The following is a 26566-nucleotide window of genomic DNA, read 5'->3' as shown; positions in this document are numbered from 1 at the left end:
AGGAAGAAAAAAAATCACTTTGAAACCCCCAGGCCTTATCAGTTTTAGATTTCACGCCATCTGGAGTCACCCCAGTGGATGCCCAGCTCAGCTCTGCCAGCGTTCCCTTCCCTTCCCAAACCACATTCCAAATCCCAAGTGCCCCAAGAGGAACCTGTTGCCTGGACCTGTAATTAGCGCCCTATCCCCTCCTTCCCACTGCTGTCCCCCTCGGCCACGAAGCGGCTGTGCCTTCTCAAAACCGATCCCCACAGCCACAGTCGGTAATGCGTGCTGGGCTTGGCTGACAAAGAAAAGTTGCATTTGCTCTCTGGTGGAGTTTCTCTGCACAGTCCCCAGGCCGGAAAGGCAGAGTCTCCTGGAGCCGAATCCCCTCCTCCCCAAGCCTAACCTTGGCAGCATCTGAAGCTGCAATGGCACAGGCTCTAAAAAGAAAACCCCAAGGCCAGCCACAGCAGCAAACTTTCGAGCCAACTCACTAGCTTAGTTTAAAACTACCCAGTTCTAGCACAGAAGCAGAAGAAGGCGCTGTCCCTTTAAATGGGGCTGTCAATGCCCAGATCGTTCCTGAAAAGGGGCGAACAACAACAACAAAAAGCAACCTACCGTCTTGGAATCTAACTCATGGTGGGGCTGACCTAATACTTTATCTACACTTGCTGGGTCTGCGAACGTGACGAAACCGAAGCCTCTGAAAGGAGACAAAGAGGGAGAAAAACAAACAAGAAAATGTGACACCATTGAAAGCAACAAGGAGTGAGACCTACGGCTGAATGACGACCAAAAGTTGCCCCCCCACGCACCCCCACTCCCACTTCCCTCCTCCAATTCGCCTCCTGCCTACAGCCCTCCACCTCGCAAGAAAAAGCATCCAGGTTAATGGGGGAGGTGGAACGGGGGCAGGGCGGGTGGAGGTAACTTGGAAAATGCTGGTGCCTCCACTCTTTGGCCACCTCAGTTTCCTCTCCTCCTCCCCTTCCCTTTCTTAACGCTTTGTTTTATTCCGAAGAAAGCCCGGCACTTAGAAGAGATTCACCACCATCTTTCTAAGAGGGAACTTAAGAGTTCGGGGAGCTGGGAGTGTGGGGAAAACACATTAAGAGCAAAAAAAAAAAAAAAACTATGTGAAAAGTAAATGAAGCTGAATGTCATTTTAAACAGAGAAAAAGAAGCGACGGGAAAATGACTTAAAGCAGAGAGATGGGTATCTCTGTATCCAGAGTTCAGCTCCAATTAACAATAACCTCTAGGGTGACTGGGGGGCGGTGGGGGTGGAAGAGAGCGCCGTTCGAGATCAGCCACGCGCCTGAGCCCCATTCTAATCCGCTTAGCTACTTCCGAAGACACCTCCAAAAATAAAACTTAAACTTTGTTCTAAAATAAAGACAAAATCCAGAAGGCAATGGTTTACCTGGAGCGTTTCGTAGTGGGATCTCTCATGACCATACATTCTCTAATTTCTCCAAATTTGCTAAAATAGTCTCTAAGGCTATCTGTAGAGAGAGAAAGAGAGAGATGGTGGGGGGGGGGGAAGAAGGTGTGGGGAAAAAAGCAATGCAAATTTTGATCAAGGACAAAATCCAAAAGTAGTTTTCTGTTGCTATTCTGTTTTGTTTTTTCATTTTTTGCACACGCGGGGGAAATCGGCAACAGAGGTCGCGTAGAGGGCTCAGAAAGGATTTGCTATTTTAAAAAAATAACCTTGCACAGGAGAAGTGGGAGCCAATGGCGGGGGGGGGTGCTCCTACACCGGGATAACAAAGAGCAATAAAGAAGCCAAGAAGGGGGGGACCCAGGCGTCCCCCCCTCCCTCCCTTACCTGGTGAGGTCTGCCAGCTTAGTCCACCGATAAACATTTTACTAGAGGGAGAAAACATAACAGAAGTGAGCACCGATGTCAGATCGGCCATTTTGACGTGTAACTTACAAAAGCTAAAAGGAAAGCGGGGGGGAGCGAGCGAGCGAGAGCCGGGAGGTGGGGTGGGGGAGAAGGTGACTGCGAAATGCAATCCAAAGGTGTGTAACTTCCACGGGGGGGGCGCGCGGGAGGGGCGGGGGGGCGCGGGAGATGCCCGGCTCCGCGCACCGCCGTCCCCGCCGCTGCAAGGAGAGCGAGCCCGAGGCGGCGCGGTGGGCAGCGGCTGGAAACTTACCCGGGGTCGTGCTGGGAGTCGTTGGCGCTGCCCGAGGTGCCTTGGCTCCCATTTGCCTCCATATCTGAGCCCCCCCGCCCCCCCCACCCCCAATAAACCGAGCCCCACAGCGATCGGAGCGGAGCGGCGGCCGGCTCCGAGCCCCGAGATCTCCGCTCCCTCCTCCCCCTCCTCCTCCCCCCCCGCCCGGGCTCCTCCGAATCTCTCTGCGAGCCGCGGAGCCGGGGCAGCGGCGAGAGCCGTCACACGTGGGCTCGGCTTAGCTCAGCCCCGCTGCCTCGCACACCCCCCCGTCCCCGCCCCCCCGGCCCATCCCCACCTCTCCCCCTCCTCCTCCCCACCCCCATCTCCTCCTCCTCCTCCCCCCCTCCTCCCCGGCGCACGTGGGGCGGAGTTCTAGAACGTCGTGTAACCAATGCCGGTGACGTCACGCACCCCCGTGCGGCCCCCGCCTGCCCGCGCGCTCACACTCGGCCCCCCGCGGCCGGACCCACACGGGTGGCGCGCGAACCCCGCGGGCCGAGGGGACCCCGCCTCCGGGCCAGCCGGGCGCGGGGCGACGGGGAGCGCACCCCGACTTCCGTGGATCACATGGGCTGCGGGGGGCGGGTGGATCGGGGGAGGGGAGGCGCGGGGAGCTTGCTGCGGCTCCTCACCCGGACCGGGGTGAAGACGCCCCCCCACCCTCTCTAGTTCGCCCTCTCTATTCAAGTTTGCCGGCCCCTGCCGCCGAGATCTGGGGATGGCACCAGCCGCCCGCCCTGCGCTGCGCCCTGTTTCCAGCCACGGCTCAGAAATTTAGGTCAAGGACGTCGGGAGCAAACCCACACCCCGGCGCTACTCTGGCGGCCCCCGAGACCCCCCAGGATCGAGGGACTTCAGGATGGCGGAGACCCTCCTGCACAAACACTAGCCACAAGTTTTATTTTCCTTTTGCGCTGGAAGTTCTCTCTGGCTCTCGCTCCACACCGGCACGTCTTGCGCGGCTCCCCGCCCTTCCCCAGTAGAGGTACCAATCCGTGCCCGGGAAAGGTTATTTTGGAACTTTGAGAAACTAACGCGATTCCAGTGGCGAAAAAGTGCCGAAGAAAGGGTTTCCGCGTTAATCATAGAGTGTTGTAACAACATAATATGATAGGTTATAGGGGTCAAGGTCACATGATTGAGGTTCAAAGCAAATGTTTGTATATAATGAGAAGTACTTTTGGAGTGTCTCTGGGATGGCTGGGATGGGTAGTTATTTCAGGAAACCCCTGTGTAATCTGTTCGTTATATTTTTTATTTCTCGAATTACTCAGCCTTTGTATGCCAGGATAATAAAATGCATGAGACTGAAATAGCCCAAGACCCCTCACGAACTGCGGAGGTAGCTGGGGTGGCAGAAGGCTTCACAATCACTCCCATAGGAGCAGCAGTATTGCGCAGCACGGTTCTGGCATACAGTAGGTGCTTAATAAATGCTGGTTTCATACCTTTGTGCACCGAAAACTCCAAAAAGACGATTTCTGTAGCCTTCCAAAGACATCGCACATTTCTCCAGAAGATTCCAGGCTGGCCAAATTCCGGCTGGTTTCAATTTATAAACAATATGGATACAATTATCCGTATTGTTTTAAATTATTGCAACAAACTTAGTTAATATGGCATGAGGGGAAACATAAAGTTGTGGTTCATCAAATACTGAGATTAATGTTAGACATGAATTGATGCCCAAATAACACTTTTTCATTAGTTATCATAGGATTGGGAGACAGAGGAATACACTCAACACCAAAACTGTACCAAATCCACTGTGGGTTTTAGAAAAATGGAATATTTGGAGAATCTGAACACCAGCCATAGCCTTGCGTGACCAGACTCTCAATCTCCCTGTTCCCTAAATTGCAGTAATTCCTCCTTGACAGGATTGATGGGGTGAAGGTGAGAGGCTGAAGTGAACCAATGTTGTAAAAGTTCCTTTTTCACTGTAAACCTGAGTCGTGTTTATCATCAGTTACTACTCAATATAATCATATTGAGAAGGCACTCTAAGGCTTTAAACCTCAAACCTTCACGTTTCCTGTCACTCCAAGCTCCTTCCCAAATCATCTGGGGTCTCAAGTGTGGAATAGTTAGTTGTTATGATGATATTGTTTATTATGAGTGATTATTCTCAACAAAATGCAGACAACAGAGCTAATTGTATTGTTTGGAATTTTTACTGTAGAACCACAGGCCATCCTAGGTAGAAAGGACTTTCCTAATCTAATCCCCTCGTTTTACATCAGGGTCTCAGAGGTACCAAACTCACCAGGCTACACCCCACCCCCACCTTCTGGCCATCCAGTGCCATTTGGCCTCTGCTGCCTACATGTTTATTCTGTCTCTCGAAAGGCAAGAGTTGGGGGCCCTTCTTCTCTGGCATAGACCTCCACAGGCTGACACAGAACTGATTTAAAATCTAGAAAGGGGCTAGTGCTGCAGTTACAAAGTCAGTGGCTGAGAAAGAACTAGACTGTAAGTCTCCATTACTACATTGTTTTTACTCATTTATTTTTAATTTATATGCAGTAACATTTACTCTTTTTGGACTGTAATTCTATGAGTTTTTGACATATGCATAGAGTCACGTAACCACCACCATAATCAAGATGCAGAACAATTTCATTGTCCAAAAAAATTCCCTCTTGCTGCCCTTTTGCACCACATTATTTTTAATAGCTCATTATTATTATTATTTTATGCATTTTTTTCTCCAGTTCACTCAGTGTAGCCCCTGCATCAGGTGAATTCAAGCAGCACAGTATCATTCCTCAACCCTCTTAAAGTCTCAACAGCCCAAGACCATGTTGGACAATTCCTTCTTCAAACTCAATCTTCCAGGATGGGTTTAAACACATGTTGATGCCACTCAGATTGAAATCTCCAGCCCCACCCTTCCTGAAGAGTTCCAGGCTCTGGCCAATTTCTCATTCAACATCTCCACTTAGCCTTTCTAAAGGCAGCCCAAGCTCAAATCCATCTTTCTTGCTACTGCATCCCAGATCTCCCACCTGAGGCCCTGCAACAACCTACAAAACAGTCTCCCCACATCCACCCTTACTTCACTTATGTGCCTGGAAATCTTTCCCAGACCTCTGTGACAGGGTCGAATGCCCCTTGATATGCAGTTACCCTATCAGAACATACTCTGTGTACTTACCCTGTATGATCATTTGCTTTATTGCCCATCTCCTCTAAGCCACGAGCTCCTGGACATTTCTGCTCTTCATGTACCAGCACGTTGCCTGCTCGCGCACAGCTGATGCTCAGTAATGATTGACTGAATAAATAAGTGGATGAATAAATGAATGATGGTTCATTCTAGGATTCTTTTTGTGTTTTTGTACATAAATCAAATTGGCGGCAGTTTTCCCCTTTCCTATTGCCTTTGTCTGCTTATACTGATCTCATAAAATGAACTGGTAAATTTTCCTTCCTTTTTATTTTCTGGATCAGTGTGTATAAGATTGGAATTGTGTGTTCCTTGAATGTTTGGTAGAACTTGCCGGTAAATTGTCTGGGTCTGGGATAGACATTTCGTGGGTTGATTTTTAACTACTGATTCCATTTCTTGAATGCTTATAGATCTCCTCAGGTTTTCTGTTTTCTTCTCGAATCTATTTTTATACACTATATTTTTCAAGGAAATTATCCATACCATCTAGGTTTTCAAATGTGTTGACAAAATGCTGTTCATAGTTATCTCTTAATGTATTTTAATCTCTGCTGTATCTATCCATAATGTTTATTTTTTCATTCCAAATATCATTTCATATGTATCTTTTCTTATCTGGATCAGTTGTGCCAGAGATTTTTTTTTTTTTTTTTTTTGCTAGTGTTTTCTTTCTGCTTTCTGTTAGTGTTTTCAAAGACCCAGACTTCGGTTTTCTTTTTCTGTTCTAGCAATTTTTGTCCTTATACATTATTATATATGATATTCTTATATATGGCACAATAGAATATATATTATTATATTATATATGAGAATATAATACATAATGTAATATTAATATATATCATATAGTGTTCCCTTCTGCTTCTGCTCTTTTTGGATTTATTCTGTTGCTTATTTTTTTTTTGAATTGGTGCCTTAGGTAATTAATTTTTAGCCATCTGTTTTCTGATTTTAACATTTAAGATTATAGATTTCACTTTAAGTACCACTCAAGCTATATTTCACAAGATATATAGACTTTTTGTTATCATTGAGGTTAAAAAAAAAAGTTTATATTTTAGGCTCAGCACAATGGCTCACGCCTATAATCCCAGCACTTTGGGAGGCCAAGGCGGGAGGATCACTTGAGCCCAGGAGTTTGAGACCAGCCTGGACAACATAGGCCCCTTCTCTGCAAAAGAAAACTTTTCTAGAAACTAGCCAGGTGTGGTAACATGCACCTATAGGCTCAGCTACTCAGGAGGCTGAGGTGGGAGGATCACTTGAGCCTGGGAAGTTGAGGCTGTAGTGAGCTGTGATCACGTCACTACTCCAGCCTGGGTGACAGAGCAAGATCCTGTTTCAAACAAAAAAAAATCATATTTCAAATATGATTTCTTCTTTGACCAGTGAATTAATACAGGTGTATTTGAGGTTATACTTTAGTTATTAATGTCTAACTTAACTGAATTAAGGTCAAATAAGGTGATCTATATGAAGCAGATTCTTTGTTATTTATTGAAACTTGCTTTGTTGCAGTCAATTTTTATAAATATTTCATATAGTTTTTAAAAGAATGTATATGCCTTAATGTTTAAATATAGCATTTTATATGGGTCTATTAGATCAGACATTAATTATATTATCTAGATTTCCTGTAGCCTTATGAATATTTTGTCTGCTTAACCTATTCCTTTTTATAGAAGTACATTAAAATTTCTATATGACTAGATTGTCCAGTTTATCCTGTATTCTCGAAAATTTTGCTGTTTTTAAAAGTATGTTGTCAGGCACATGAAAAAGAACTGTTAAAATTTCCCACTATAATTGTGCATTTTCTACTTCTCATACTTTTTGCTTTGTGTATTTTAAGACTTTGTTATTAGGTGCATACAAGCTTAGATTTGCTATTTTCTAGTGAATTATTCCTTTAATATTCGCACAGAAGATATTTATCCCTAATGCCTTTTGCTTTAAAGTCTACTTGGTAATAAATGTAACTACTCTTTTAATTAGCCCTTGCATGGTAGATCTTTTTCTTTCCTCTTACTTTCAACCTTTTCACGTCCCAAATTTTTAGTTCAGTCTCCTGTAAATAGCATATGGCTAGTTCTGGTTCATTATTTATTGTGTTAACTAGGAAGTTTAGTCCATTTACATTTATTGTGATTGCTGATATTTTTAAATATCACCAAATATCACAATTTAGGGGCACAAAAATATATTAATCACAATCTCTAGTATAACATACTATCATCATTGTTTATAATCATGGCCCTATTTTATTTGCTGATATCATGAATACTTGTATACCTGCTATTCAACCAGAGAACTCAAACAGAAACAATAACTTATGTAACATCTGCTTATGTTCTCCTCCCTATCTCATTCCTCCCAGCTAAAATAACCACCAATCTGAATCTTGTATTTATTATTATTTTGCTTTTTAAAAAGTTTTATCATGTATATCAGTGACTAATATTCTGTTTTGTTTTACATTTTGTTTTGAAATTTTATGAAAAATTTCTGAGGCTTGATAATTTACTTGATATGAAATTATTAAGAATCAATTAGATCCTCTAGCAAGGGCCCTGGGGGTTGCGGGGAAAACTCAGTTAGATTTTTGCATCTGGTTGTAGTTCATTCTTTTTCCCAGTTGTGTAATATTCCATCATGTGACCATGCCACAGTTTAGTTTCTCCACTCTCTCCCAAACTAGACTTTGGGTTGTTTCGGGAATTTTTTTTTCTGCTATTATAAACAGTATTATGAACAGTCTTACCTTCTGATGTACATAGATCAGAATTTCTCTTGGAGTAATTGCTGGGTCTTAACATATGTTAATGTAAAACTGTACAAGGTAATACTAAGCTGTTTTCCAAAGTGGTATTCCAATCTGTACTCTTACTAGCAGCGTATAAGAGATTCTATTGACAGGACATGATGGCTCATACCTGTAATTCCAGACTTTGGGAGGCCGAGGAGGGCAGATCACCAGAGGTCAGGAGTTCAAGACCAGTCTGGTCAATATGATGAAACCTGTCTCTACTAAAACTACAAAATCAGCTGGGTGTGGTAGCACACACCTGTAGTCCCAGCTACTCAGGAGGTTGATGCTGGAGAATCACTTGAGCCCAGGAGGTGGAAGTTGCAGTGCGTTGAGATTGTGCCACTGCACTCCAGCCTGTGTGATGATGAGTGAGACACTGTCTCAAAAAAAAAAAAAAAGATCCTATTAATTTATTGATTTCTGACATTCTGGACTTTACGACTTAAGTCTCCTTTTACATCTTTTACTTTGTTTTCTGTAAGCTTTTTGTTCTTTTCCTTTTTTTTTCTATTGCATTGATCAAGAATTCTTTGTTCTCCTTTCCTCATTTACTAATTTATTTACTAATTTGGAAGTTGTAAATTTTTTTTTTTTTTTTTGAGATGGAGTCTCGCTCTGTCAGCCATGCTGGAGTGCAATGGTGCAGTCAGCTCTCAACCTCTACCTGTGGTTCAATCGATTCTCCTGCTTCACCCTCTGAGTAGCTGGGATTACAGGCACCCACCACCACGCCCGGCAAATTTTTGTATTTTTAGTAGAGATGGGGTTTCACCATGTTGGCCAGGCTGGTCTTGAACTCCTGACCTCAATTGATTCACCTGCCTCGGCCTCCCAAAATGTTAGTATTACAGGAGTGAGCCACTGCGCCTGGCGGGAAGTTGTAAATTCTATTTCTACTCTTTCAGTTATTAAAATTTTAACCTGTACATGTGATCTAAAATAAATCAAATGCCCTAGAAGTATCCAGTAAGCTAAGAATGACTCAACTTCAGTTACATCCTCTCCTATGTTTTATTGTTGCTTGTTATTTTAGATCGACCTAGTTTTTATACCCCTAATTTTAATCTGTATTGTAATTTTATATGCAGCCAATTCATCATTTAGATTTGCCACTATTTATCAATTTCCTTCTAGATATAGACCCTTTCCCCTGAAACATAACCTTTAACAGTGTTTTTCAGTGAGATTGTGTGAGTGATATGCTCTCTCCACTAATAGAAACATGTCACATTTCACTCTCATTCCTGAATGATGATTTCTCTAGGTGTAATACTCTAGATTGGCAGTTATTTCACCCCAGCACTTTTTTGAATATACCATGTCTTCTTATTCTTTATTTCCGAAACATTTGCTATGAGTCTAATTGTCATTCGTTGGTAGGTAATCTGTCTTTTCTCTCTGGTTTTAAGCTTTTTTTCCTGTCTTTGGCTTCCTGCATTTTTAATCTGCTATGTTCAAGTATGAATTTCTTATCTGGTTCAGAACTCATTGTACATGCACAATCATCTTGGGATTCTAAATGAAGTCTCCCTTTCATTGTCTTCTGGTACTTACGTGAAATGTGTAACACATCTTGTCCTTCTATCCAGCATACTCTGAATCTGTCAGGCTTGCCTTCACTTTGTCTTTGCTGCTTCCTGGGCAATTTTCTCAGATCCATCTGCAGTTCTTTCTTTAAGTCTGTCTAATCTGCTGTTTAACTCATCACTGAGCTTTTCATTTTGGTGGCTATATTTGTCGTTCCTAGAAATTCTATTTAGTTCCATTTAAAATTTACCCTTTTTAGAGTGTTATTTTCCCCAGGTTTCAAAGGTTCCTTTGTGTTTTTAATAATTTGAAGCTTACTTATTTTACAGTCTGTCTGATAGTTCTGTTACCTGAGGTTTTTGGGATCTTTGTGTCGGCTACATCTTGCTTGTGGAGGATTACAGCCACGTGCATTGTATAGTTTGACATTGGGTCTGCATTTCTGTATTCATTCAAAGCTTTAGGGTTCCTGGACCATACCACACTGTAATCCCAAATTCTCAGTAAAGCCCTTTTTTCCCCACCCTCAACCCATGCCAAGACAGGCACATTTTCTTGTAACATTGGGGAGATTATTTTTTCCTGTGATTATTTCTCTAGTGACACAGGAGGGTCTAACTTTATGGGGTTCCAGCATTATGGGGATTCTCAGTTCCATTTCCCTACTTTTAATGGACCTGAAGCAGGTCCATTCTTCCTATTTTTCAGCCTCCTTCCTATTTTGATGCTCAAACCTCAGGTTCCCAACACCAGCAAACCTGCCCAAGACTGGCTCAACCCCAGCTTACTTGCATACCATGCTATCATCTTTCTCTTCTTTCTGACTCTGAGAACCTTTGCTTACTGTCCCAAGAGCTCATTTAAATGGGTGTTTATTACATTATGACCAGTATTTATATGTGGTTTATCATAGGAGGGTTTTCAGGTTACTTGGTCTGCCATATTGCCAGAAATGGAACTTCCTTCCATTTAATTTTTAAATCTTTTATTTCAAAATTATAATGGTACATTATACATTTCAGTGGTACAGACTTCCACTTTAAATGCATTTTTTTCTTAGAGTACTGTGGCATCTAAATCTTGGGATATTTTCTGAGTAATCCCTTATAGGTGAATTAGAAATATCTCAAATGTGACATACAGGTCAGCGTGGCTGTAGGTTGTAATCACCTGTAAGTTGTAAAAGCCAACTTTAAAAAATACTGATGCACCAGGCACGGTGGCTCACGCCTGTAATCCCAGCAGTTTGGGAGGCCAAGGCGGGCAGATCACCTGAGGTCGGGAGTTTGAGATCAGCCTGACCAACATGGAGAAAACCCATCTCTACTAAAAATTCAAAATTAGCCGGGCATGGTGGCTGAGGTGGGAGAATCACTTGAACCTGGGAGGGGGAGGTTGCGGTGAGCCAAGACCACACCATTACACTCCAGGCTGGGCAACAAGAGGGAAACTCTATCTCAAAAAAAAAAAAAAAAAAAAAAAAATTGCTGATGCTTGGTTTCACCCATGAGATTGTGATTGAATTCACCTGAGGGACAGGCTGGGCAGTGGGCTCTTCTTTAAGCTCCCCAGGTGATTCTAATGTGTTGCCAAGGTTAAACATGGTTAGTTTTAAATGTACTGATAGAAACAAGCAAACAACTTGTGATGGTGCCTGAACTCCACCCCAGAATGATTTATTTTGCCTAGGGAGGGCTCTAGGTATCATATATTTTTAAAAAATTCTGGTCATGATTGTAGTGAAGATGGAGAACCAACAATTTAGACGCAGGCTAGTGGGAAATTTATACCCAGTCTGATGGGAAAAGTTAAAATAATGTTGGCTGGGCATGATAGCTCATGCCTGTAATCCCAGCACTTTGGGAGGCTGAGATGGGCAGATCACTTGAGATCAGGAGTTTGAGACCAACATGGCCAACATGGTGAAACCCCGTCTCTACTAGAATACAAAAAAAAAAAAAAGTTAACCAGCCATGGTGGCAGGTGCCTGTAATCCCAACTACTTAGGAGGCTGAGGCAGGAGAAGTGCTCGAACTCGGGAGGCGTGGGTTGCCAAAATCGTGCCCCTGCACTCCAGCCTGGATGACAGAGAGAGACTCTGTCTCAAAAATAAATAAATAAGATAATGTTAAAAGTGCAAGCATGAGAAATCGTCTAGCCCAGTAGTTCCTACTGTCTGCAAAACAGCCCACCAGAGTCCTGAGGAGCTTTTTCAGTGGTACAGACTCCTGGACATTGTGGATTTAACACAAGATCAGCGAGTCTTTAATTCCTCACAAGACCTTAAAGGCCACCAACTTTGGAAACCATTCGGCTAGCTCATCTTATTTTACAAAGGAGGAAACCATCCCTCAGAAAAGTGTTTTTGTTCTCAGGGTCCCAGAGCTGATTAAGAGGAAACCTGACTCTTAAATCAAAGGCTGACCCTTCCAGTCTTGTGTTCATCTCATCCATTTCCAAACAGAAAGCATCCCGCCACTTTTAGAAGATCTTGGACATTTTAAAGAGGCAGATTTGGAATTTGGGTGTAGTTATTTTAGGAACGTGGGTTTTCTGTTTTGCTTTACAATAAATAAAGCCTGCTTCCCTCCATGTGGGGTCTTACCAGTAGTTCGTTGACCTTTAGGAGGTAAGCCACCATCATTTTCAACTGCCCTTATGTAAATAGGGGATCGTGGTGGCTTTAAAATATGTTCACAAATTCTTTAGACTCCTCCAAGAGATGGAGTCAAACTGCCCTCCCCTGGAGTATGGGCTGTACTTAGTAACTGGCTTCTAAGGAACAGAATGTGAAGGAAGTGATGGTGGGTGAATTCTAAGACGAGCTCATAAAAAGATATTGAAGCTTCCGTCTTGCTTTGTCTCATGGATCTTTTGCTCTGGGGGAAGCCAGCTGCCACATCATAAGGATGCTCAGGCGGCCCTATGGAGAGGCCAGTGTAGAAAAGAATTGAGGTTTACTGTCAGCATCTCAAACGAACTTGCTGGGATTGTGAGTTAGACACCTTACGAGTGGATCTGCCAGCCCTCATCAAGTCTTCAAATGATTGTTAATCTGGCCAGTGCCTTGACTACAACCTCATGAGAGCCTTTGAATTAGAACCTCCCAGCTAAGCCATTTCTGATTGATGTTGAGATGATATTTGTTGTTTGAAGCTGCTAAGTTTTGGGATAATTTGTTACACAGCATAGATAATTAATACAGAGATACTTTAATATGCACCAAAATAGAGCTGCTCAGTTTATAGGTTTGCAACAGGATTCCTATGTTAACATTTATAGAATGCTTTCGTTAGACTCCAACCAAATGAACTGCATATTAGATATAAAGAAGCGATCACATATTATTATCAGATTGCAACACATTTCATGTTCAATTAACTGAAATGCTTTTTCTGCAGCAAGACTTTGTTCATCTTCTTATCCCCACTGTACACTTATAAAAGGTCACTGTCAAGATATAAAAGTATATATGTGATTTAAATGTCTTGACTCAGTTACTAACAACCATGAGCATGTTTTTCAAATAGGAAAAGCAAGATTCATTTCAACTTGCTCTTTTTCACACGATTCTCTTTGTTTACTTTTTGGTATTGCATTTCACCGCCACGCCGGACGCCTCTCTTATTAAAGAGGCTGTTCACTTATCTCTCTCCCACGGTCTCATAAGCCTTACTTTTAAAAACAGCCGTGGCAGACTTTGCACTAAAAAAGCAAGCCATGTTTCTACTAGGAAACATTTAGGAAAACGAGGGGTTTTCTTTCTTCATGAAAATTTCACCAAGTATAAATTAACATGTCTCAAACTAATGGGCCCTTTATATTGATTTAAATAAATAGCCTCCTTTCTCAAAAATCATGACTTCTGAGCACGTTCTTAAATTCACCACTAGTTATTTTTTTCCAAAAAAATATGAAATGATCATGTGCATAGAGATCCTAAGTTGGTTTTTCTTCTGGATCTGTATAATGTGGGAAAGCCAAGATGGTATCTTTATTTATTTGTTTGTTTGTTTTTGAGACAGAGTCTGGCTCTGTCACCGAGCTAGAGTGCAATGGCACTATCTTGGCTCACTGCAACCTCCGCCTCCTGGGTTCAAGTGATTTTCCTGCTTCAGCCTCCCGAGTAGCTGACAGGCACCTCTCACCATGCCTGGCTAATTTTTGTATTTTTAGTAGAAACGGGGTTTCTCTATGTTGGCCAGGCTGGTCTCGAACTCCTGACCTCAGGCAATCCACTTGCCTCAGCCTCCTAAAGTGCTGGGAAAACAGGTGTGAGCCATCATGCCCGGCCCCAGGATGGTATCTTTCTAACAGAGTCATAACTGGAGGTATAAAATATCTGGAAAAGTGAAAACATGCAAAAATATGGAGGATGTGAGACTGACAGAAAGTGAAATTATATTTTTCTTTTTTGCTGTTGTTTTTGAGACAGGGTTTCCCTCTGTCGCCCAGGCTGGAGTGCAGTGGCACAATCTCAGCTCACTGCAAACTCTACCTCCCGGGTTCAAACAATTCTCCTGCCTCAGCCTCCTGAGTAGCTGGGATTATAGGCATATGCTAATTTTTGTGTTTTTAGTAGAAACGGGGTTTCACCATATTGGTCAGGCTGGTCTCAAACTCCTGATCTCAGGTGATCCACCCGCCTCAGCCTCCCGAAGTGCTGGGATTATAGGCGTGAGGCACCTCACCCAGAAATTATATTTTTCAAACAGCCTTTACTGATCTAACAAACAAGTATCTTTATGTATAATTTATTTACTCCTAACATTGTTTGATGTCTTATATTTAGAGACATAAAGGTCTATTTTATTCAAATGATAGAGAAATTTGTTTTCTTTCATTTTTCTTTTTCCAAATTGGGGAAGAAAATGCAAAAAGCTCCCAAATGGAGGGAAAAAGAAACCTAAAGTGTGTTTAAGCAATTTCTTTTTCCATTTTCTTTTTCCATTTTCATGTTGGGCATAGCTGAAATCTAGTGTTGTGGTTGAAAAGTTTTATTCCCTTTCATCCCATCCTCCCTCCTTGTTTCCAACTCAAAATTATCGCACCCCAGCAGGGCATAGGGTACCTATTAGTCTAGATGAATAAGAAAGAGCTAGATTCCGGCCAGGCGCCATGGCTCACGCCTATAATCCCAGCACTTTGGGAGGCCGAGGCAGGCGGATCATGAGGTCTGGAGTTCAAGACCAGCCTGGCTAACATAGCAAAACCCCGTCTGTACTAAAAATATAAAAATTAGCCGAGCGTGGTGGCACACGCCTGTAGTTCCAGCTACTTGGGAGGCTGAGGCAGGAGAATCGCTTGAACCTGGGAGGCAGAGGTTGCAGTGAGCTGAGACCACGTCATTGCACTCCAGCCTGGGTGACAGAGCAAGACTCTGTCTCAAAAAAAAAAAAAAAAGGAGATAGATTCCTAATTAATAAATATCATTTATTGAATGACCACAACAGAGGACCCTTCTAGGTGTGGTGGGGGCAGGGATCAGAAAGCTGTAATCTTCAGGAGTTGCAAACGATGGGCAGTAGCTTGGGGTTGGGAGCGAGGCTGGCTGTAACTTCTCCATGTGGCAGCTTCCTGCAGAGGACACTGTAGACCAATCTGGTGAGCCCCCTCCCCAACCATGGGAGATACGTTGTGATATCAGTGTGGGTATGGTAGGCACAAGAGACAAGTCTCGGGTATTAAACAGGAAGCGGCCATTCTCATTAAAAATATCCCAGGGCTGCTCTCCCGTCTACCCTAAAGCTGTTTCACCAGTTTGTCATGCTGTCATCATTATTCTTAAACGTGTAGGTAAATATTTTATTAAACATCTTCACTGCTTGGCAGTTAGGGAGCCCTTTGCCTCCTAGACTTGGCTGTCGCCCAGTGCTGCCTGGAAGGGTGGGAGTACAGTGGCCCCCGCAACGCTCCGCGGAGTTTGCAGTCGCAGCACCAAGAGCGCGATTCTGTCAAGCCATTTCCACCTGGAAACCATTTTCTCCTTTGGCCTCTAGAGCGTAATTTTTTCAATCTTCTTTTTAAACCAGTCACCAACTTCGTCTTGATGAAAGGTGCCGCGGCCCCCAGAAGAAAATGGTTACACCTTTCGACTCCACCTGGAAGCAGTTGACACAGGGCCACAGTCACCCTCCCTTCCGCCTCTCCACCACCCTTGCGACTTGCCCCATCTCCACTGTGACCTGCCTTGCCAAACCGAAATCTAAGTATGGCTGCAGATACGCAGGCTCCGTGCACCCGGCCCCACGCACTCTACAAGTTATGTGTGTGAACTTCCAACGTTCCCATCGTCACTTCCACGCCTTGCCTCGGAGTCCCATCTGCTCGCGAATTTGCCAGCAGCAAACACGTAGACCCACAGGCCACACATGAGCTTGGGCAACGTGGGGTCTACTTTTTAATAATTCTTTGCTTTTGGCCATTTACACAGCCTAGGAGGCGGTCAGAGCAGCAATCGGCAGCACGGCTGTAATGTCATCATGTCATCCCATCCTATGTTTAGGTTACAAGGAGCCCAACCCGACAAGATCTGCTCTTGGGTGAGAAATTCCAATTTTGGAGGACCGTGGGTATGAGCGCCCTCGTCTGGCGAACAGAGGAAACACCTTCTTGTGCCCCACATTTCAGTTCCCTCTACTGGCCGAGCAAAGAGAAGCGTTGGCTCATGTTACAGCCCCAGATTCCAGAGTTCAGGGCCGGGCTATCAGATTCTGAAACCAGAGCCCTCCAGATTCAGAGGTTTCCTGGAGTTGACACCGAGACCCACCACAGTAGCCCACGTTGCAATTTCTACAATTACCCATCAGCTAATTCCAAGCGGCTGAAAAAAAGTAATTGAAGGGAAGGAAACAGAGGGAGAACGGACTGTCATCTGTGAAGGGAGAATTCAAATAGGTCAAAATCAAATCTATTTAGCCAAACGTGGTATTGACGCATAGAGAGACAGAGGGAAAAAAGCAAAGTATTAGATGTGAAGACAATAAGGGATATAGACTGTACAGCCAATTTCTGAGCAAGATATTCATGCTAAAAATACTACTACTATTTGTAAAGGGCATGAGAAATCAAATTGTATCTGTGTCCATGGGTGGGAGGAAGAAGAGGCTGTGCATACAAGCCCCCAGCATTAGAACAAGACCGAGAAAGGACCCTAATCCCAGAGGAGTAGGGATGAACATAAGAATAATTTGAAGTGAACCAGAAAATTAATTTCACCATCATCCTCTTACTTTTGTGGGTCCAATGATGCTGGTGGCCCCCAGTGTCTGGCCACACCTCTGGGTTCTGAAAAGGACCCCCAAGACCCCATCACCCACTCAGCAAAATGCCACATGAGAAAGGAGGGCATGATCTGGTGTTGTATCTTCTAGTCTAAGTCACAAATAATCACGAGCATTCAAAAACATTCATTGCCCAAGTGGCTGCTGGGGAGGCCTGGCCTGACAGAAGGCGTTCATGAGAAAGACCCAGGGGGTTAGCTGATCACCAGCTTGATGTGAACCTACAGCGCGAGGAGGCTGTTGAGAACCCTAATGCAATCTGAGGCTCTATTAATAGCACAGCAGAGTGTGGAAGGAGGGAAGCAATACTCCCAGCGCGTGCTGGCAGGTCAGGCCACATGCAGTTTTATGCTCAGTCCTGCGGGCTGTATTTTAAGAGAGGCACTGGAAAATTCAAGTCTGCTCGGAAGAGCACGAAAGGATTGGACATTGGTATTTAGACAGCATCTCTATTAGCTTTACAGTCGTTTTGCAATTGGCAATACCAGAATGATTGTTGCACGGAGTCTCCGTAGCCAGTTGCAGGAATCATGTTCCTAATGTTTACTTAACCTCCTTGAGTGCTGGGGTCCCCTCTCTATATAATGGGGGCAGTAATTTCTGCCCAATCTACCACTTCCAAGCATAATTTGAGGATGGGTCAGTTGGGCTGGTGTGTATGGAGCATTCACTGAGTGCCCAGCTCTGTGCCAGGTACTGGAGGCACAAAGAGAAACAGAGTGAGGGATCTGTTTTTGAGGAGCTTGAAGTCTAGCTGGACAGACGGGTCCCTGCAGGTAATTTGCATGTAATGTGACAGAGGATGATAAAAATACATGCATTGATTTGAAATGAGATACAACTAATTTCTCATAAAGAAAGAGTGACAAGACAGCAAAGCAGAGTCCCTGTGGAATATGGACTTTCAAGTGCGGAAACAGGAAAATAAGTCATTGGAGGTCAGGGTAGAGAGGCCATCAGGGAAAGAAGATTAGAATCAGAAAAGTTCAGAGTCATAGAAGACAACTGAAGTGTCTCAACGGTGTCAGGTGCCATTATGACATCAAGAGGAAGAAGGCTAAAACATTTCCAAACTACTCACTGGATATGGAGATGAGGAGTTCATCCTTCATGGTCAAGAGAGATCTTTCAGGGAAAATGATGAAGGAAGAGATAGACTTCACTTACGAAGTGTGTGAATGATACATTTATTGAGCACCTACTGCATACCTAGCGTGGTGCTACTCACTGTGGACATTCAAAGAGCAAAAGGTTTTGTGCCAGCCTGCCACACTATTGGTTGGTGCGTTAAGACTAACACCTGTATGTCTGTTAAGGACTAGTGGAAGATCATTATATGAACTGTTCGACCGGGTGAGGCAGACAGCATAGTGGCTTAAATGACTGGTTGGCCTGACCCAGGATGGTGTTCCATATAGTCACAGGCATACCAGAAGAAAAAAGAATTGGTGGTAGTGCACTCCAAATATGACCTACCTTCTTCCCCTTTCCCTTGATTCTTGGAGAGTTTCGATTCCGAGAAGCATTCAGAAACACAAGTCTTCTTAACATCCCACGTGTTAGCTCCCATTTTGTTATTTGCCAGTGAAATTAATATTACTCTTTACCCTGCTCACATTCTAGATCCAACATGCATTTTTTTTCATCAGTGGGTTTGTGTTTGGTTGATTAGTTATTCATGTATAATGTAAGATGACAAGAGCTGTAATACATAGAAGTGATTGTGGAGAATGCAGGCGTACAAGCTCTGGGGTTGGTTTCTTCTTTTTCTTTTTTTTTTTTTTTTAATTTTTTGGTGGGGGTGTGGATGGGTAGGCAGGTTAGGAGAAGCATGTGGTTTACTTGCAGATGGTTGAACCTCTCCCCTTACCAAGCTGGTGACTCAAGCAAACTAGGGGGAATGAAAATGAATGGCATGTGCCTGCTCATCTCATCTCCTCGACCTGCATCCTGGGCCCCTCATCAGCTTCTGGATCTATCCCATGCAATCGCCCAACTCATTCAACATCTGGACTTGAGATCCCACCTCCCAGCTGCTCCCGGAAGTCTGGATCGCTTCCAATGTATCTTTTGTACGTTGGCTTCTTTCATAGGTTGAATTTTCACAAAGGGGATCCACCTTATAGACTAGCTCTTCCTCTCCCTTGACTTCTAGAACCTCCCCCAAAATGTCTGCTTCCCTCACAGTAGCCAAAGAGGTCTCTATGGGATGCAAGTCAGATCCCTCCAACGGCTTCCCACTGCATCGAAGGCCCTTGCTGTCACCTGAAAGACTCGATGTTGTGTTCTAGGCCTGCTTTTCCAACCTCATATTATATCATCATCCTCTATCATTTCTTTCATTGATTTTTTTTTTAATTTTGAGATGGAGTCTCGCTCTGTTGCCCAAGCTGGAGTGCAGTGGCATGCTCTTGGCTCACTGCAACCCCCACCTCCCGGACTCTAGCAATTCTCTTGCCTCAGCGTCCCGAATAGTTGGGATTACAGGCGCATGCCACCACACCCAGCTCATTTTTTGTATTTTAGTAGAGACAGGTTTCACCAGGTTGCCCAGGCTGGTCTTGAACTCCTGAGCTCAGGCAATCCACCCACCTCAGCCTCCCAAAGTGTTAGGATGATAGGCCTGAGCCACAGTGCCGGCCTCATTTATTTATATTTATTTATTTATTTAGAGATAGGTTCTCACTCTGTCATCCAGGCTGGAGTACACTAGCATGATCACAGCTCACCACAGCCTTGACCTCCTGGGCTCAGGTGATCCTCCCACCTCAGCCTCCTGAGTAGCTGGGACTATAGGTGTATGCCACCAAGCCCAGCTAATTTTGGCAGGTTGGTCTCAAACTCTTAGACTCAAGAAATCTTCCTGGCTCAACCTCCCAAAGTGCTAGAATTACAGGCGGGAGCCACCACGCCCAGCCTCTATCATTTCTTAAACCAAACAAGCTATTTCTTTTTTCAAGCCCTTTGCGTATGCTGTTTGTTCCTTTTAACTGGGTTGTTCTTTCTCCATTCACTATGGAGGTATCTGCTTATCTTTCTTTTAAAAAAGTTGTTTGCTAACCTTTTTTTATTTTTATTTTTATTTTTTGAGACGGAATCTTGATCTGTCGCCCAGGCTAGAGTGCAGTGGCACGATCTCGGCTCACTGCAACCTCCACCTCCCTGGTTCAAGTGATTATCTTGCCTCAGCCTCCCAGGTAGCTGGGATTACAGGGACCCGCCACCGCACCCAGCTAATTTTTGTATTTTTAGTAGAGACAGGGTTTCACCATCTTGGCCAGGCTGGTCTCAAACTCCTGACCTCGTGATCCACCAGCCTCAGCCTCCCAAAATTCTGGGATTAGAGGTATGAGCCACCATGCCCAGTGTTTGCTAACTTTAAAAAAAAATTAGTTTATGTATGTAAATTTATGAGTTACGTGTGTAATTTTGTTGCATGCATAGATCTCATAGTGGTAAAGTCAGAGTTTTGAGGGTATTCATCACTCAAATACATTGTACCTATTAAGTAATTTCTCATCATTCACTTCCCCCATCCCCTCACCCTTTCTTTATTTTTTTCTCTTTTTTTTTTTTTGAGACCGAGTTTAGCTCTTGTCGCCCAGGCTGGAGTGCAGTGGTGTTATCTCGGCTCACTGCAACCTCCGCCTCCCAGGTTCAAGCAATTCTCCTGCTTCAGCCTCCTGAGTAGCTGGGATTACAGGTGTGCACCACCACACCCGGCTAACTTTTGTATTTTTAGTAGAGATGGGGTTTCATCATATTGGCCAGGCTGGTCTCAATCTCCTGACCTCAGGTGATCCACCCACCTCGGCCTCCCAAAGTGCTGGGATTACGGGTGTGAGCCACCGTGCCCAGCCCCCTCACCCTTTCAAGCCTCCATTGTCTGTTACGCCACACCCTGCATCCATGTGTACACATAATTGAGCTCCCTCTTCTTAGTGAAAACAGGCAGTGTTTGTCTTTCTGTCTCCACCTTGTTTCACCTAGAGTAACGTCTTAGAAGACATTTGGTTTTTTTAACTGAGCAGTGCTTTATTGTATATATGTACCACATTTTCTTTATCCAGTCCTCCGTTGATGGACACTTAAGTTGATTCCATATCTTTGCTATTGTGAATAGTGCCACGATAAACATATGAATGCGGGTATCTTTTTGATATGCCAATTTCTTTTCCTTTGGGTATACACTGTTAACGGTTACCAGTAGTGTGTTTGCTGGACCAAATGGTAGTTCTAGTTTTAGTTCTTTGAGAACTCTCCATTCTGTTTTCTATAAAGGCTGTACTAATTTACGTTCCCACCAACAATGTATCAGTTCCCCTTTCTCCGTATCTTTATCCTTCTTCAACTCTTAGTTCAAATACCGCCTCCTCACAAAGGTCTTTTCTGATCGATCTCTCTAAAGCTGCCTCCCCACCCATTGCTTTATTTCCTGCATATCACCCAACACCATGTGAAGTTATCCTGTTTCTTTCTTTCTAGAGAATTGTCTGGAAACTCCACTGGAACAAGACCTCATCTGTTTCACCCTTTGTCGTATCTCCAGCACCTAGAACAATGCCAACCCATGGTAGGAGATCACCAGGTAGTCTTGAATGAATAAACTTTAAATTTCTATAATTTTCTTCCAAAAAACAGCTCTATTATTAGAAAGCTCAACATCCAAATGTCGACTAAGTAAAGAGACCTATTAAAGAGGCGATTATTTAAATTACAAGGTGGACTCATTGATGAAGAAAAGTTTCCCTCTGTCTTTAACAACTGTCTGTAAAGTCTGGGGAGAAGAGAAGCTTAACACCAAAATCTAAAATATTTTCCGCCTATTCCCAAATTATTTTCTATCACATTATTCTATTTTTCTTCTTTCTAGTGCTTCTCACTCTGAAATTATTGTGCTAATTTCTGTTTCCTTGCTAATTGCCTTCTTCTCACCCCCATCCAAGAGAGGAGACCTTGCCTGTCTTATTTGCGGCACAAGCCTGGCACAAAGTAAGTGCCCAGAAAACATTTGTTGAATAAGTGAATTTTAAATGCTTAGAAATAAAGAGAAAGAAGCAATTAAACAAAATGCAATGAAACACACAAATATCCACGTGTTCACAAAAAATCAGGCTGCAGAGACCTTTTTAGCAAGAGAGCTGCAACCAGAGGGTGAAGAGCTGACCACACAGTGAGCCAGGCATGAATTAGATCCCATTTGTGACCCACTCCCCAACTGCTGTCAGAACTCATCACAGAGTTGACTGGGAAGTGGTGGCTCAGACACAGGGACCTGGGACACATAGGGGACCTTGCAGGTGGCCAGGATCAGAAGACAAAGCTGGACCTTCAGGGAAGCAGGCTGTGCCTGGATGTCTCAGGTCACCAACAGGATGATGTTAGTTACAATTCCCTGAGGTCTACCATGAGCTGCCAGAAGGGTGGGAGCAGCAGCAAGATTGTCCTGTGCCTGGGAGGGCTTTGGTTGCTTTACCTGCTCCTGAGCCTGCAGCTGGAGATGATCTTGATTTAACCTAATTCAAACCAGCACCCGTTATATGGAAAACAGTGTGCTAGGTGCAATGGGGGTGAAGAGATGTGCCACCCGTGCCCAAGCTGAGGACAGCCACGGACAGATCAGGCCAGAACAAAGGTGTCTCTCAAACAGGACGAGGGGTGAAGTGGCAGGGGAAAGGGTACCAGCAGCCTGGAGTGATGACAAGAGAGGCAGAAAGACTTCCCAGAGGGACCAGTGCTGGAGGGGGCTGGCAAGGAGGGCCTTCCAGGGGCAGGCGAGCTAGGGCATGTGTGGGGAGCCTGGAGAGACCTATTGGGCCTGAGGCAGGAAGAGTCTGCAGGTAGGTGCAAAAAGAGCAATTTATTACCAAAAGTTCCAGTAAAGTCCCTCAGGGCCAATCCCTGAAGCCTGTGAGCAAAGGAAAGTGGTTTTCCAAGTAAATGCCTGGAGAGCAGCTGCACAGCTTTGCCAGGAAGGGGAAGGCAAGCAGAACCACAGGCGGTGCCGCAGCGATGGACGATACGTCCAGAAAGTTATCTGGGGCATGTCGGGATTGAACGAGATAATGAATGACCATAAGGAGGCATGAGAGGAGACTGGGGAAGAGAGGGGGTAATTATAAAAGCAATAGAAGAATGTTTCGTTTGGTCCTGGACAAACTGACTCTGAAATTAATCTGGAGTACACCAGTGTTCATAGCAGCATTACTCATAATAGCCAAACAGTGGAAACAACGCAAGACTCAAGTGTCCATCAACAGATGAACTGATAAACAAATATATACAGGTGGTGCATACATACAATGTCATATTCTTCAGCCATAAAAAGGAATAAACGAGTGATACATGCCTGCCATGATGTGGATGAGCCTTGAAGACATTATGCTAAGTGAAATAAGCCAGATACAAAAAGATAAATATTATACGATTCCACTTATAGGAGCTACCCAGAGTCGTCAAATTCCTACAGACAGAATGGTGTCTGCCAGGGACTTGGGGAAGGGGACAGTGGAGTTAGTGTTTAATGGGCATAGGATTTCAGTTCAGAATAATTTTTTTAAAAAAAGTTTTGCACTAGGTCTTAGCCAAAAGGCTGAGCAGTGATGATTTTTAAGAAGTTCTGAGAACACAGTTTTTTTTTGAGACAAAGTCTTGCTTTGTCACCCAGGCTGGAGTGCGATGGAGTGATCTCTGCTCATCCCAATGTCTGCCTCCCAAGTTCAAGTGATTCTTCTGCCTCAGCCTCTCAAGTAGCTGGGATTACAGGCACCTACCACTACGCTTGGCTAATTTTTGTATTTTTAGTAGAGACATGGTTTCACCATGTTGGCCAGGCTGGTCTCGAACTCCTGACCTCAAGTGATCCATCCACCTCAGCCTCCCAAAGTGCTGGGATTACAGGCATGAGCCACCACACCCAGCCTGGAAATAGACTTAAATGTCCTGGAAATGCATAGTGGTGATGGTAGTGCAACACTGTGAATGGAGTTAATATCACTGAATTGTACACTTTAACATGGCTAAAATAGTAAATTTTATGCAATGTGTATTTTGCCACAATAAAAAATAAAATGAGTGTGGAAAAGTAAACAAGCCAAGAATATCCAGAATATTTCTGAAAAAGGGAAGTAACGAAGAGATAAAATGCTATCAGATATTAGCATAGATTATAAAACCTCAGGAATTAAGAGTATGGCGCTGGCGCTTGATGACACAGACAGAACAGTGAAACAGAAAGAAAGTCCAGCAATAGGCCCAAATCGGCCAGGCACGGTGGCTCATGCCTGTAATCCCAGCACTTTGGGAGGCTGAGGCGGGTGAATCACTTGAGGTTGGCAGTTCGAGACCAGCCTGACCAACATGAAGAAACCCTGTCTCTACTGAAAAAATACAAAATTAGCCGGGCGTGGTAACACATGCCTGTAATCCCAGCTACTCGGGAGGCTGAGGCAGGAGAATTGCTTGAACCTGAGGGGCGGAGGTTGCCGTGAGCCGAGATTGTGCCATTGCACTCCAGCCTGGGCAACAAGAGCAAAACTCTGTGTCAAAAAAAAAAAAAAATAGGCCCATATCCTTCAAGACTTTCATGTATGGGAAAGGTGGCATCCGGAGACAGTGGGGAAATGGTTCTGGGAAAAACAGGAGCCGTCAAGGAAAAACAACATAGGATCCTTATCTCATAGTCACTGCAGGAAGAATTCCAAATGGGGAAAAGATTTAAATGTACGGCACAACCCATCCAAGTACTAGAAGGAACCAGCAGAGATTTCTTTCTTAATCTCAGAGGGTGAGCACATACCAGCTGTGACTGTGGGTCAGTGCATTTATCTCTCTGTGTCTGTCTCACAGGGTGTTGTGAGCACTGGAGGAATTAATACCGTACATGCAAATGCTTAGAACAATGCCTGGAACACAAGTGACAATGGTCACTTACTAATCCTTTGTGACGCCACACTAAGACTGTTGCCGCCATCATCATCATCATCAAAAAGAATGAGGACTTTAAAAAAAAATTTTTTTTTAGTTTTAAGGAGCAGGGAGTTTAATAGGCAAAAAAGAAAGGGGAAGAAAGAAAGAAGCAGCTCCCTGTTCAGAGACAAAGGGGGGTGGGCTCCAAAGCTGAGAGAGGGAATCTCCAAAATGAGGACATTTTATAAACTGGTATCAAATGAGTATGAAAATATATTACTAGGTGAAAAAACATCAGATGCAGAGCATGGTATATACTATGCTAATTTTGGTTGAGAAAAAGGGGGCGGTAGAAAAAAATGCACATATATATCTCTACATATAAGTGTATAGACACACACACACACACACACACACACACACACACACCCCTTTGGTGAGACTGCTGCATTACACAACTCCAGGGGGCGCAATTCCATTGTATTCTATGTCAATGGCATCCCAGGAGCTCAATATAAACGATGTCCCTTGGAGTTGTGCAACACAGTGGTGGCCCTGTTAACGTGGCTGCAGGTGGGTAACATATCTCTGGAAGAATACAGAAGTGGGATAATATTGGTTGCCTGTAGGGAGGGGACAGAGGTGGCTTGGTACATAGGTGGGAAGGAGACTTCACAATTCAGCCTTTGTGTTCTTTCAATTTGGAACTATGTGAATGTGTTATAGAAAATTCCTCCCCCCAGAAAATAAATCAAAGAAGTTGTAAAAATAAATACATATACATAAGAGTAATACATACAAGTAACAGAACATGTTAGAAAATTTGGGAAATCCAGAAAAGTATAATGGAAAAAGAATTACGATTAAGCATGATTTTTTTCCTGGTCTCTGGTTGTGTCTGCATGTATGTGCGTGTTGAATGCTTTGAAAGGCAGCATCATGCTCATAGGGCAGGAGTGGGCAAACTATAGCCCCAGGCCAAATCTGGCCCATCACCTGTTTTTGTAAATAAAGTTTTATTGGAACACAGCCACACACATTCAGTTATGCATTATCTATGGTTGTTCTGCTACAATAGGATCATTAAGTAATTGTAAAAGACACCATATGATCCTCAAGCCAAAAATATTTACTCTCCGGCCCCTTACCGAGATAGCCTGCCAATTCCTGGTGTAGGGGAGAAGCATGGGTTTTGAAATGGGCTGAATCTGGATTCGAGCCTCAGCTCCATTGTTGACCAGCTGACGTGGTCAGGGGAAATTATTAACAATGTATATTAAACATCGATCTGGTTTGGCTGTGTCCCTACCCAAACCTCATGTTGAATTGTAATCCCTGATGTTGGAGGAAGGACCTAGTAGGAGGTGATTGGATGATGGGGGCGGATTCCTTCCTTGCTGTTCTTGTTACAGTGAGTGAGTTCTCACAAAATCTGATTGTTTGAAAGTGTGTAGAACGTCTGCCTTTGGTCTCTCTTTCTTCTGCTCCAGCCATATAAGATGTACCTCCTTCCTCTTCACCTTCCACCATGATTGTACATTTCCCGAGGCCTCCCCAGCCATGCTTCCCGTACAGCCTGTGGAACCGTAAGCCAATTAAACCTCTTGTCTTTATAAGTTACCCAGTGTCAGGTAGTTCTTTATAGCAGTGTAAGAACAGTCTAATACCAACATCATCCCCAAGACCTGAC

At 43.9% G+C, this 26566-nt stretch overlaps 1 protein-coding gene across 11 annotated transcripts in view; it reads right to left on the bottom strand.

Moving 5' to 3' along the window:
* The window catches only part of MSI2 (musashi RNA binding protein 2), a 431644-nt gene extending 429207 nt beyond the window's left edge, over nt 1-2437 (bottom strand). For 7 of the 11 annotated variants that reach the window (XM_021672791.2, XM_021672785.2, XM_021672786.2 and 4 more), the window contains exons 1-4: nt 2154-2318; nt 1820-1860; nt 1412-1493; nt 607-691 (exon numbers count right to left, since the gene is read on the bottom strand). In XM_021672791.2, the coding sequence (XP_021528466.1) occupies nt 607-691; nt 1412-1493; nt 1820-1860; nt 2154-2215 (270 nt within the window). In that variant the 5' untranslated portion in view covers nt 2216-2318. Of the gene's footprint in view, nt 1-606; nt 692-1411; nt 1494-1819; nt 1861-2153 lie in introns of all 11 variants that reach the window. The other 4 variants (XM_021672790.2, XM_021672793.2, XM_021672792.2 and 1 more) reach the window with 3 other exon arrangements.
* Between the last annotated feature and the right edge of the window lie 24129 nt (nt 2438-26566).

This window comes from Aotus nancymaae, unplaced genomic scaffold (genome assembly GCF_030222135.1).
Source record: "Aotus nancymaae isolate 86718 unplaced genomic scaffold, 86718_ANA_hifiasm-v0.15.2.pri h1tg000072l, whole genome shotgun sequence".
Classification (NCBI taxonomy): Eukaryota; Metazoa; Chordata; class Mammalia; order Primates; family Aotidae; genus Aotus; species Aotus nancymaae.
This window is presented reverse-complemented; position numbering and strand designations above follow the sequence as displayed.